Genomic DNA, 13,350 nt, shown 5'->3' on the forward strand with positions numbered 1-13,350 from the left:
AGTCAATAAAGCACAGGTAAACATCTTTCTGATATTCTCTGCTTTCAGCCAAGATCCATTGGACATCAGCAATGATATCTCTCGTTCCACATCCTCCTCTGAATCCAGCTCGAACCACTGGAAGTTATCTGTCAAGGTATGCTTGCAGCCATTTCTTTATTACCTTTAGTAAAACTTTACTCGCATGGGATATCAAAGACATTGTCCAATGATTTCCACATTCCGTTGGGTCACCTCTCTTTGGAATGGGCACAAATATGGATCTCTTCCAATCAGTCTTCCAAATTTCTTGGCAGAGATGAGTGAGTGCCTCCTGTGCTGCCTCACTTTCTTCGAAGATTTCAATTTTTAATCCATCAATTCCTGGTGCCTTGTTCTTTGCCAATTCCTTCAATGCACCTTGGACTTCTTTCTTCAGTATCATTAGCTCTTGATCATATATGCTACCTCTTGAAATGGTTGAACGTCAACCATTTCCTTTGGGTACAGTGACTCTGTGGATTCCTTCCATCTTCTTTTGGTGCTTTCTGCATCATTCAATAATTTGCCCAGAGAATCCTTCAATAACGAAAGTCACGGCTTGAATTTTTTCTTCAGTTCCCCCAGCTTGAGAAATGCTGAGCATATTCTTCCCTTTAGGTTTTCTGACTCCAGATCCTTGCACATTTTGTGGAAGTATTTGACTTTGTCTTCTCAAGCTGATCTTTGAAATTTTCTATTCAGCTCTTGTACCGCCTCATTGCTTCCATTTGCTTTAGCATCTCTACGCTACAAAGCAAGTTTCAGTGTCTCTTCTGATATCTATTTTGATCTGTTTCTTCTTTCTTGTCTTCTTAATGACTTTTTGTTACGTGCCATCAAATCAGTTCCAACTCATAGCAACCCTACACACAAAAGAATGAAACACTGCCCAGTCCTGAGCCATCCTCACAACTGTTAGATCTGAGCCCATTGTTGCTGCTACTGTGTCAATCCAACTTATTGAAGGTCTCCCTCTTTTTCACTTTTGTGAGTGACTTTGGTGACAGAAAATGGGCTGGCAGAACAGACTGTCGCAGGAGATGGGAAAGGTGTCATTTCTTCTTTTCCCCCACCCTGCCTTGGTGACCAGAGGTGAAGCTAGCTCCCACTCTCATCCACCCCCAGTGCAGATCCTGCTCTCCGGGATTTCAGAGCCATGCCAACTTGAGGTGAGGACTGGCTTTGGTTCCTAGATTCAGGCAGGCTCCGCTCCAGACCTTCTAGAGCTATAAGACCAACCTGCAGAGGTACCAGACCAACATGGTGGTTGTTGTTAAGTGCCGTCGAGTCGGTTCCAACCCACAGTGACCCTGTAAAGGATTTCTGAGGAGCAGCTGGTGAGCTTGAACAGCCAACCTAGTGGTTCAAACCGACTTTGCAGTCCAGCGCATTAACCCACAGCACTACATCAGGACTCCAGACCAATATTAGTCTAGCAGAAATCCTCATAACCTTGTCTGCCCTGAGGTCCTAACAAACACTACAACCAATTCTATCAAGGGCCTCCATGAACTACTTTCCGATTGAGTGTCCTGAACTCAGATAATACAGAGGTCTATAGGAACCTACCTTGGACCAGGATCCCCACCATCACTCCCCTCCTGCATCCATCACGTGAACTCCTTGGTTGACAGGAACCCTCCAGAGTTTTCTCCTGTCCCGGTCAACAAGTGCACAGGTATTTTTGGTTTGGGTTTTGTCCTTTCATTGCTTCGCTGTTTCTGTTTACTTATTCTTTCTTCTCTTTCCAGGCCCTTGAATTTTATCCTTTTAATCTCTGCCTTTGTTTTTCCTTCTTTTCTTGTTTTTCAATTCCCCTCCTCCTCTCTTTTTTCCTTTTGATCTTTTGTTGCTACTCTCTACTCTTCTTCTCTTTTCATCTTCTCCTCCCTCCCTGCCTTTTTAACTGCTGGGCTTTTGTTTGTTTGTATGTTTTGCTTCTATTTTCTCTCTTATCTTTCTCTTCTATAGTTCTATTTTCTGTCCCTCTTTTTTCTTTCTCGTTTTTGCCACCTTTTTTCAGGTTGCTACCTGTTTTTATGTCTTTTTTATCTGTCATTATTTTCTCTTTTCACTGTTGGTTTCTTGTTTGTTTATTCTGTTTTTGTTTTCTTGTGGGTGTAGGGGGAGGGGTTCTCCTCTCTGCCCCCCTCCAGAAGACAGCAACCATGTCCAAACAGCCCAGTTCCAACCATGTTCCTGAAGTTCCATCCACTTGGCAAGAGCTAATAGCAGCTCCCATACCACCTGATCAATGATAGGCTGCAACCAATGTCAGCCAAGCCCATTCTAACTTGAGGTTTATGAACTGAAAACAGAGACTGGTGCACATGATTCCATTCTCTAACTATACTCACAGGAGACGGTGAGAGCCTAAGAACACATCAACATACAGTCATCATTTCAATACAAATACAACACAATGTTTCAAAGTCAACAGAAAATTTAGCTCACATGAAAAAACAAGAGGGAATGGCTCAAACAAATGACCAAGATGCAGAGCCAGAAAATGTTTCTGAGGAAGAAAAGATAATGGAACTAAAAGAAAAAGAATTCAAAAGAATGATTATTTTTGTACCTTATAAGGATTGACAGAAAGAGCAAGGAAAGCAAAGAGAATACAGAAAACAAAAATTTAGAAGAATTCAGGAAAACACTGCAAGAACAAACAGACAAAATAAATGCAGATTTTGAAACAACACAAAACTTGCAATTTCTAATCCAGAAAATGAATGCAAGAGTTCAGAAATGGACAAGTTGAAAGGGCAAAGGAATAAATTCAAAGCAATGGAAGTCCAAATTAGTGAGCTTGACAATAAATTTTTCAATACTAATATGATAGAAGAGCAATCAGAAAAAAAATCTGAATAAAGTCAAAGAGTTATGTGGGATACCATGAAGAAGAACAACTTACAGGCGGATCAGAATTCCTGAGAAGGAAGAGACAATAAATAACACAGACAAAATTGTCAAAGAGTTGTTGGAAGAAAACTTTCCTAACATCATGAAAGACAAGAAAATACGCATACAAGAAGCTGAACAAACCCCAAACAGGATAGATGCCAAAAGAAAATCACCAATACATATCATAATCAAACTTTACAAAACCAAAGACAAGGAAAGAATCTGGAGAGCAGCTTGGGTAAAACAAAGTTACCTACAAAGAAGACCCAATAAGACTAAGCTCTGATTTTTTCAGCAAAAACCACGCAGGCAAGAAGGTAATGGGATGACATATACCAAAATCTGAAAGAAAAAAATTGCCAAGCAAGAAATCATATACTCTGAAGACTCTAGTGCCCTTTGGTGGTATAAATTATTATATATGCCTGAGTGTTTAAAAAAAGAGCTAAAGTGAATAGAGAGAAATACTGTTAATTGATGGTCCATGGAAGGGATTATAATCATTGTAATGAAACAAAGTATAAGATTTGTTGAATGTAAAACTGATGATCTGGCCTGTAAACTTTTACTCAATTCACAATAAAAACTTTAAAAAAGAAAAAGAAAGAAAGAAATCATAAGCTCAGCAAACCTGTCCCTCAAACACAGTGGTGAAATTTGGACATTTTCAGACGAACAAAAACTAAGGGAATTTGTAACAACCAGATCAACTGTACACGAAAAAATACTAAAAGGTTTTCTTTGGACTAAGAACCAACACAGCAGACAACAACCTCAGACTAACAAACAAGACAACACCATCTAGAACTGAACCCAGATATATAAGTATTTAAAGTAAAACAAAGCTGCAAGACTGAAATAGGACACCAGAGATATCAATTTATAATGAAGTCAACTACAAAGCAAAAAGAGGGAATGGTACAGCTACAGAACTTCCAAATGGTGAGGAAGTCAACTATATTTCAAGATAAAACAGACTGTTTTAAACAGGGAAAAAAAAAAAATTACAGGGCAACCTCAAAGAAAATGAATACACCTTCACATCAAAATAAGAAAGATGAAAATCAGAAAGACAGTAAAAAAAAACATGAATACAACAGAAATGAAAATGAAAAGAAAACCCACAAACAAAATGAACTCAGCACAAAAAAATTATGTAGAACAAAGAAACCAGCAACACTACAAAAAACACACAGCAAAAATGACAGCAATGAATTCATACCTATCTAGAATTACACTGAATATAAATGGATTAAATGCACCAATCAAGAGACAGAAAGTAGCAGGATGGATTTGAAAATAGGATCCTTCAATTTGCTGTCTACAAAAGACACATCTTACATACAAAGAGAGAAATAGACTAAAAATCAAAGGATGGAAAATATACATATAAAGCTTGTTGTTGTTAAATGCCATTGAGTTGTTCCAACCCATAGCAACCCTGTATAGGGCTTTCCGAAGAGGGGCTGGTGGGTTTGAACCACCAACCTTGCAGTTCAAACTGACCATATGATCCTGCGCATTACCCTGCAGTGCCACACCAGGACTCCATATATAAAGCGAATGGAAATCAAAAACAAGCAGGAATGGCCATTTTAATCTGTGATAAAATAAACTTTAAGGCAAAAACCAGCATAAGAAACAAAGAAGCACATTGTATCATGATTAAGGGGTCAATTGAACAAGATAACAAAACCATAATAAATATCTATGCCCCTAATGAAAGAGCCTTAAAATATATAAATCAAACTCTAATAGAGCTGATGAAAGAAATAGACAACTCGTTCGAAACTACCAGCCACTCTGCGGGAGAAAGATGAGGCTTTCTGCTCCCGTAAAGATTTACAGCCTCGGAAACCCTATAGAGGGTCGCTATGGGTCGGAACCGACTCGATGGCACTTAACAATAACAACAACAACAACAAAAACAGTAGTTGTTGTTATGTGCCGTGGAGTCAGTTCCGACCCATAGCGACCCTCTATAGGGTTTCCGAGGCTGTAAATCTTTACGGGAGCAGAAAGCCTCATTTTTCTCCCGTGGAACTGCTGGTAGTTTCGAACTGCTGACCTTGCAGTTCGCAACCCAATCCGTAACCACTACGCTACCGGAGTCCTGGTGTGGCGCTGTGGGCTAATGCGTCAGACTGCAAAGTCATTTGAACTGCAACCTCAGTGGTTCAAACTCACCAGCTACTCCTTGGAAACCCTATACAGAGTTGCTAAGGGTCGGAATCGACTCGACGTCACTTAACAACAACAACAACAACAATAATAGTAGATTCTAAAACACCACTTTTGATGAAGGACAGAATGACTAGAAAGAAATCCAACAAAGACACATAAGAACTCAACAACACACCCAACTTGACTTCATAGACTTATACAGAGCACTCAACCCAACAACAGCACATTATCACTCTTTTCCAATGCACATGAAACAATCTACACATCATTGAAAAATAACCGGGAATTTGCAAAACCACTCAAAACATGAATGAACCTGGTGGATATGATGCTGAGTGAAATTATTCAGTCACGAAAAAGGATAAATATTATATGAAACCATTGTTGTAAAAAGTTGAAAGATTTTCTTTCTAAAAGATATATTCTATGATGGTTATAGCGGTGTGGGAGAGAAAATTATTCATAGGCTAGAGTGTAGACTGAAAGTGAAGAGGACTTAAAATACTTACTGATGAAGATCAAATGTAAAGAAAACAAAAATCCCCACCACTGGACCAATAAATAACATTCTTATCAACGGAGAAAAGATTGAAGTTGTCAAGGACTTCATTCTTCTTGGATCAACCATCAACACTCATGGAAGCAGCAGTCAAGAAATCAAACGACGTATTGCATTAGGCAAATTTGCTGCACAAGACCTTTTTAAAGTGTTGAAGAGCAAAGATGTCAGCTTGAGGACTAAGGTGTGCCTGACCCAACCCAAGGTATTTTCAATAATCTCATATGCATGCATAAACTGGACAGTGAGTAAGGAAGACTGTACAAGAATTGATGCTTTTGAGTTATGGTGCTGGAGGAGAATATTTAAAGTACCAAGGGCTGCCAAAAGAACCAATAGATCTGTGTTGGAAGAAGTGCAGCCAGAGTGCTCCTTGGAGGCCAAGATGGCCAAACTTTGTCTCTCATACTTTGGACATATTGTCAGGAGGGACCAGTCACTGGAGAAGGATATCATGTTTGGTAAGGTGGAGGGTCAGAGAAGGAGTGGAAGACTTCCAGCGAGATGGATTGGTAAAGTGGCAGCATCAATGGGCTCAAGTGTGGCAACAATTGTGAGGTTGGCCAGGACCGGGCAGTGTTTCGTTCTGTTGTGCATAGGGTCGCTATGACTCAATGGCAGCTAACCTAACAACAGGGCATGGACACATGTTCACATGAGTGACAGGGCAGGCAAGATACAACAAGAAAGAAGTTGGCAGAAGAAAGATGAAGGTAGCAGAAGACACACAGAAATAAATGCAAGAGTTAAAGTGAACAAGGTTAACTGATTACACTTGGAGGGGATTGCAATCATTGTAATAGAGCCAAGTATATGATTTGTTGAATGTTAAACTGACGATATGCTCTGTAAGTCTTCATTGAATTCACAATAAAAAAGTTAGAAAGAGAAGAAAAGAACCAGTGACCAGTGTCTTAGCTACTTAATGTGGTTGTAAGAAATACCACAATTGGGAGGCTTTTAAGAACCTAAATTTATTTTCTCTAAGTTCTGAAGGTCAAAGTCCAAATCAGGGTCTTGGCCATGTTAATTCCTTCCTTGTTAGTAGCCCTGGGCATTTCTTGGTTCCTTGACTTGTAGACCATCCTCACATAGCATCCATCTTTCCCTGCTTGTGCATGTCTGTGTGTCTAATTTGCTTTTTTTATTACTCAAAAGTGTTTAGGTTCAAGACCCATCCTAGTCTGATAAAACTTAACTGGTATATTGGTTACATTACAATAGATTGCATTATTAAAGGTAACCTGGTCTACCAAGCAAGGCCAACAAATGGTTTAGTCTTGTGATTAAGTCAGAACAGCATCTAATCAGTATTTCAATACATATTTTGTGGAGGTACAATTCAACAATAACACCTAGAAAGCACTGAAAGAGGTAGTTAAAGTCAAAGCCAGAATATCAGCTAAGCTTAAAAAGCTGGACCATAAAAGTCAAGCTTTCAGAAAGGATGGCCTGAAGAAGCCAACCAATCCTTTTCACAAAATTTAAGTATAAACTGGACAAAATGATTAACAGCTATTGAGGGGCTTTAAAAATTGGCTAAACGCAGAAAACAAAATGTGTTTATTCCTAAAGGTCGGTTTGAACCAAAAGGTTGGTGCTTCAAACTCACCAACCACTCCTTGGAAACCCTATATACAGAGTCACTATGAGTCTGAACTGACTCAAAGACAAAACAACAACAGCATTCTTGAAAAATACTGCCAGAGCTTGAGAGTAAGTAGACCTGGACTCTATGGTCTTCTTGCCTCAGGTCATTCCCATTGTTTCAAGTCAGCCAATGCCAAGTTTAGTTTCACCAGGAAGGGGCTGGGAAGAAAATCCACAGCTTTGCTAATTGGACTAATTTATGAGGGGAAAGGAAGAGATTGTACAAACCTAAAGCTTGGTCAGACACAAATGAGGGAAAACCACAGCTAAGCTGTCCTAAAGTTATGGGTAAGTGGTAGACCAGCCATAAATTCAAAAGAGTGAGCCACAGAAGGGCCGGATAAGCTCTCTATACATCCCTGGCTGCCTGGAAAACTAGATACATGTACAAGACCTACCCGAGAAAACCCACTACGCAGTAAAAGTCAAAGCAAACTGGGGAGGCCTGAAAATATGAGCATAGTCCCCAGCCCCGAGACATAAATCAGTTGATAGTGGGTGGTTGTTGTTGTTGTTAAGTGCCATCAAGTCGTTTCCGACCCATAGTGACCCTGTACAGGGTTTCTGAGGCTGTAAATCTTTATGGGAGGAGAACGCCTCATCTTTCTCCCACGGAACAGCTGGTAGTTTCGAACTGCTGGCCTTAAGGTTCGCAGCCCGATTTGTAACCACTACGCTACCAGAGCTCCTTGATAGTGGGTGGAAGTCCTATAAATTCAAGGTGTTTGAGCACAACCTCTGCCCTAAGTATTGGCTTGTTGTTGTTAATTGCCGTCAAGTCAGTTCTGACTCACAGCAACCATGTATAGGGTTTCCAAGGAGCGGCTGATGAGTTTGAACCGCTGACCTTGTGATTCAAACCAACCTTGCAGTCCAGTGCTTTAGCCGACAGTGCCTTACCAGGACTTATTAGTTAGGTAGGCATGAAGCTATGTAGACATCCAGGAAGTCACCAGAAAGCCAGACCAAAAAGTAAATGTAGTAAAAAACTGAACTGAGACATCAGCGGCCACATACTACAGGGGTTGCTGATTTTGTAGAATAACTCTAAGCAACATACTTTTCAAAACCCCAGAAAAGTAAATCAAATATAGAGTTGCTACAACGTGCATATTTTTAGTTTTCAATAAAAATTATACATTATACAAAGCAAAAGGAAGTGTAACAAAAAGTAGTCATTGCATATTATCTGAGTGGGCACAGATTTAGCAAAGACTTCAAAGCGGCCACTACAAATTCATTCAGAAAATTAAGATAAAAACAAAGAATTAAAATATAGTAACAATGACTCAACAAATAAAGAAACACAACAGAGAAATCAAAACTTTGAAAACAAAACAAATGGAAAACGTCACTAGTTGGGCACAACAAATTTGAGATGGCAAAAGAAAGAATCAGTGAAGTTGAAGATGGCTCAACAGAAATTACCCAATCTTGAGAACAGAAAGCAAAAAAACATTGGAGAAGTGGGTTCCAGGAGTCAAAAAAAACCATTCACGCAGAAGAAAAGTCAATCGGAACTTGGACTACAGAATTTCTCAATTTTACACTTTTTATTCATATTAAAAGGTGGATAATAATAGCCACCTATACACCAGGGAATTTAGATGAGGATAGAATTAACTGAAACATGGAAGAAGCACTTAGAACCGCATCTGGCATATTGTACACACATAATAATGTTAGCTGCTATCATCATAATAGACTCTTGGCCAGGGGAGGAAATCATGGCCACCCTGACCCCAATCCCATATAAGGAAAATCCTACAGGCAAGAAGGTGAATACATGATAACCGCTAGGGGATGAAAATTGTACAGCTATCAGTTCTTTGATACTGATTACCTCAAAACAAATAACTTCAAGTTACTTCTTAACTTCATAATTCATTTTACACTTCTAATCATACTTATTTTTAAAATATTGATTCTTTTCTCTACAGGAGAAAGATGTGGCAATCAGCTTCCAGAAAGATTTCTAGCCCTGGAAATCCTATGGGGCTGTTTTATCCTATCCCATATGGTCACTTTGAGTCAAAATCAATTTGATGGCAATGGGTTAAGTATTCTTAGCAGCTGAGGACTCTAGGCCCATGGGCTGACAAAGGCAGTGTGCCTGCAGGCTGGCTTGCAAAGTGTGCCCTTTGGACATTTAAACACATATGTTATTTTCTGTTTTGTATTTAAGAAAAAGGAAATAGAGGTAAATATTGTTGATTGATGGTATATGAAAGGGATTGTAATCACTGCAATGAAACAAAATATTGAATGTAAAACTGATAATCTACCTTGTAAACTTTCACTCAATTCATAATATAAATGTAAAAAAAAAATCTTCAAAAGTTTCTACCTATGCGTGAAATTTTAGAGAAATGCATTTTTACATTATCCATAACTAGATCTAAAAATAACTTTAACATTAACATCCTAATAAACTCTCTCTCAATTGCACTGATGACCTGATTCAATAATACCAGAAATAAGAGCTGCCAAAACATAACACAGACTTTGCCAAACCAAGATAACGGGCAAGCCAGCTACTCTGACTTAAGGAGAATTACAAAGTTTGATTCAGAGACTCCACTCCCCACCAACATATTTATCTATTTCACTTTGGTTTTTCTTTTTCTTTTTTTTTACTCACTCTGTTTTTGGAACTGCTTTTCTTAGCCAGAAGAAATCAGACTGTGCTAAATACTTGCGGGTTTGCAGGACGTTGCCAAAGTAGTCAGATTCTGAAAACTTGATCTGAATGAAACAAACCACATCATAGCATCATTGTTCTGAGTGAAGAGAAGACTCAGAAATACTACCCCAGTGTACCAATGAAAGGCCAGTCTAGAAGTGTTGCCCCTCACAGCATCTCAGTCATTACTATTCAGCCTTGTATTCACAAAGTCATGACATTTCATCTCAGTGACTTTCTTTTAAAATAAAAAGCTAAAAAAAATCAATATGGGCATTTCTGAATCACAGTAGAAAATGAAAAGCTGCAGCAATTTACAATGCATTTCATTTACTTTATAATTGAAAAATCTACTTTAACCTTTGCAGAACATATTATCTTGAGCCTGAAATTTCTTGGCTCACATGAGACTTTGATCTTTTCTAAAATCTGTACTTTATTTGTCACCTAGGTTCTGCTAATAACAGTCAGCTTCATCACCTGAAATCTCATTTAGCTTATAGATGATGATTTAGTCAAATGATTTAAAACCCAATTTACTGTAATCCAGATACCTACTTTCCACCTTAAGCACAAGGAATCAACAGAATAATTTAATTATTAACAGAATGTATCAATTAATGCTCACAAGAGGCTCTGGCCACTGAAAATTAATGAAATTATAGAGGCAACTCATAAATTATACTTGTATGTTGCATGAGACTATAAAGGTGGCAGCTCACATTGCAATAATGTCTATTAAAATAAAAAAAACTGACAATTGATTATTGAGTTTCTGTTCTTTCTCTTTTGAAAGGAGAGTGGCAGACAGTTTCTATTCTTTAGGTATTTTATCTACAATATTATCAATATTTAACTTAGATATTATAGATAATGGAGACCTGGCATAATCCTGTAGGATAAGCACTCGACTGCTAACCCCAGCCACTCCTCGGAAGCCCTACACAGGATTTCTGTGAGTTGTAACCAACTCGACAACTCTTAACAAAAATAACAATTATAAATAATATCCGTGTCACAGTCAAAACAATGGTTTGTAATCATCTTTAATGCTTTGGTTTTAAAAAAAAACAAAACATAGCACTGTGGTAAATAAGAAAAACAGGTAAGTGGATGAGAAAGAATCATCAAATTCTGAGTAGTTGTAATTTTTTTTGTAACTTTAAACCCTGAGACTCTTTTATAAAAGCAAAAATTAAAGTAGAACAAATGTATGTATATGATACAAACAAACAGCGCATTATAGACATGAACGGATATCTACAACTTGATGGTTATAGATAGACTTGGGAATCACTGATGTTACCTCCTCCCTAATGAGTCCTAGTGTGGTGCTGTCGGATAAGCAATGGACTGGTCACCATAAGGTTGGTGGTTTAAACTCACCAGCCACTCTCTGAAAACCTGTAAGGCCGCTATGCCGGAACCAACTCAACAGCACACAACAACAACATGCAGTGGATTATGTCTGTGCACTGTGCAATGACTTTTGTTCTCGATTCATCTTAACAAACTTGCCAGTCGGTTAAGCCAAAATCTAGAGAAAGGAGTAAAGTAACTGAAGGGGTGTGGAGAAAGGCAAGGATGAGAGGATCAATTCCTGGCATCCTTGAGGTTCTACTTGCCCAACAAGTTTTAAAAATGGGACTTTCAATCGTCCTCCTTGCAAACCTTTGGTGGGACAAGAGGGGAAGCTGATAAATCAATCGTGGCATATTCAAAGAATGGAAAACAATACAGCAGTTTCCATGAAAGATCTGTATGCATGAACAGGAAATAACCTCCAACACAATGCTAAGTGAAGAAGGCAAGGTTATGCATAAGAAATAATCTAAAGTTTAAAATACGTAAAACAATACTAGATATTATATATGGATACATTATCTATGTAGCAAAAGTATACAGAAATACATGGAAATGATAAACTCTGGACTCAGGACAGTGTTTCTTTCTAGAGATGGAGGTAGGCCTGCTAGAAGGGATTCAGTTCAGGAGGGTTACACAGGAATTTCAGATGCCTCTGTTTTCTTCATTAAAAATGTGTGCATGCATGTATAAAGTATTAAAGCAATATGTTTAATATTTACTAAGGTTACAGGTGTTCCAAATATTGTATCACATATTTCTCTATATGTTTAAATGCTTCATAATAAAAAGAAATCTTACAATTAACTGATTTTACCATAGCAGTTTTCTCTTAGATTCAGAGGAATCCTTGATTTAGGAAGCAGCTTTAACTAGCAACCTGAATGCATTCCCAGATCGCATCTTTAAAAGGTGTGTCCGTTGTTCAATCTGGAAAGTCTTTTTGAGCTTTTGTTCCCAAGATAGTTCTGCCAGAACTTTCAGAATGTAATTGCATTGCAGCTGATAGAAAATTCAGATATGTTCTTGAGTTCAGAACACTTTCTGGGAAATTCTCCCACAGGAATTTCCTTTAAAAATATTAACTTTTGGCTTCAATTTTTTTTTTTTTTTTTGGGGATGAGGAAAGGGTAGTAATATCAGTGGGGTCCTTATTACTTTCAGAAGAGTTTGCCAAACCATGGTACCTTCCTGTTCCATATGAAAATATTGACACTTAGGTTGGTCTGTTGTTGTTAAATACCATGGAGTCAGTTCTGACTCATAGTGACCCTGCACAGGGTTTCCGAGGCTGTAAATCTTTACGGGAGCAGAAAGCCTCATCTTTCTCCCGCGGAACAGCTGGTAGTTTTGAACTGCCGACCTTGAGGTTAGCAGCCTGATTCATAACCATTACGTAGGGGCGTTAAAATTAAACAGAAACCATACAAGAGTCCCAAGTCTAAAACTACGAGTACTTTAGATAAATAAGGTTCTACCACAGCCATAAAAATCATTATTGTAAGCAAAACTTGTTGCTCTTGTTGTTAGGTGCCGACAAGTCAGTACTGACTCATAGAGACCTTATTCACAATGGAACGAAACACTGCGCCATCCTCACAATCTTGGCTACATTTGAGCCCATTGCTGTTACCACAGTGCCAATCCATCTTATTGGGGCTCTTCCTCTTTTTCACTGACCCTCCACTTTGCAGAGCATGATGTCCTTCTCCAGGGACTGGTCCTCCAGACAATATGTCCAAAGCATGAGAGACAAAATCTTCAATAATGAAAGCCGAGGCTTGATTTTTTTTTCTTCAGTTCCCCCAGCTTGAGAAATGCTGAGCGTGTTCTTCCTTTTTGGTTTTCTGACTCGAGATCTTTGCACATGTTTTGCAATATTTGATTTTGTCTTCTCGAGCTGACCTTTGAAATTTTCTGTTCAGCTCTTGTACCTCCTCATTTCTTCCATTTGCTTTAGCATCTCTACACTGGAGAGCAAGTT

General features: G+C 38.5%; 1 protein-coding gene across 1 annotated transcript in view; it reads right to left on the bottom strand.

Annotated features, from left to right (window-relative positions):
• Nucleotides 1-13,350, bottom strand: part of PHEX (phosphate regulating endopeptidase homolog, X-linked) — a 253,359-nt gene that overhangs the window by 74,458 nt on the left and 165,551 nt on the right. The window contains exon 14 of the mRNA XM_006835574.1: nucleotides 9,960-10,063. Coding sequence (XP_006835637.1) covers nucleotides 9,960-10,063 — 104 coding nt within the window. The remainder of the gene's footprint in view (nucleotides 1-9,959; nucleotides 10,064-13,350) is intronic.

This window comes from Chrysochloris asiatica, unplaced genomic scaffold (genome assembly GCF_000296735.1).
Source record: "Chrysochloris asiatica unplaced genomic scaffold, ChrAsi1.0 scaffold00018, whole genome shotgun sequence".
Taxonomy (NCBI): domain Eukaryota; kingdom Metazoa; phylum Chordata; class Mammalia; order Afrosoricida; family Chrysochloridae; genus Chrysochloris; species Chrysochloris asiatica.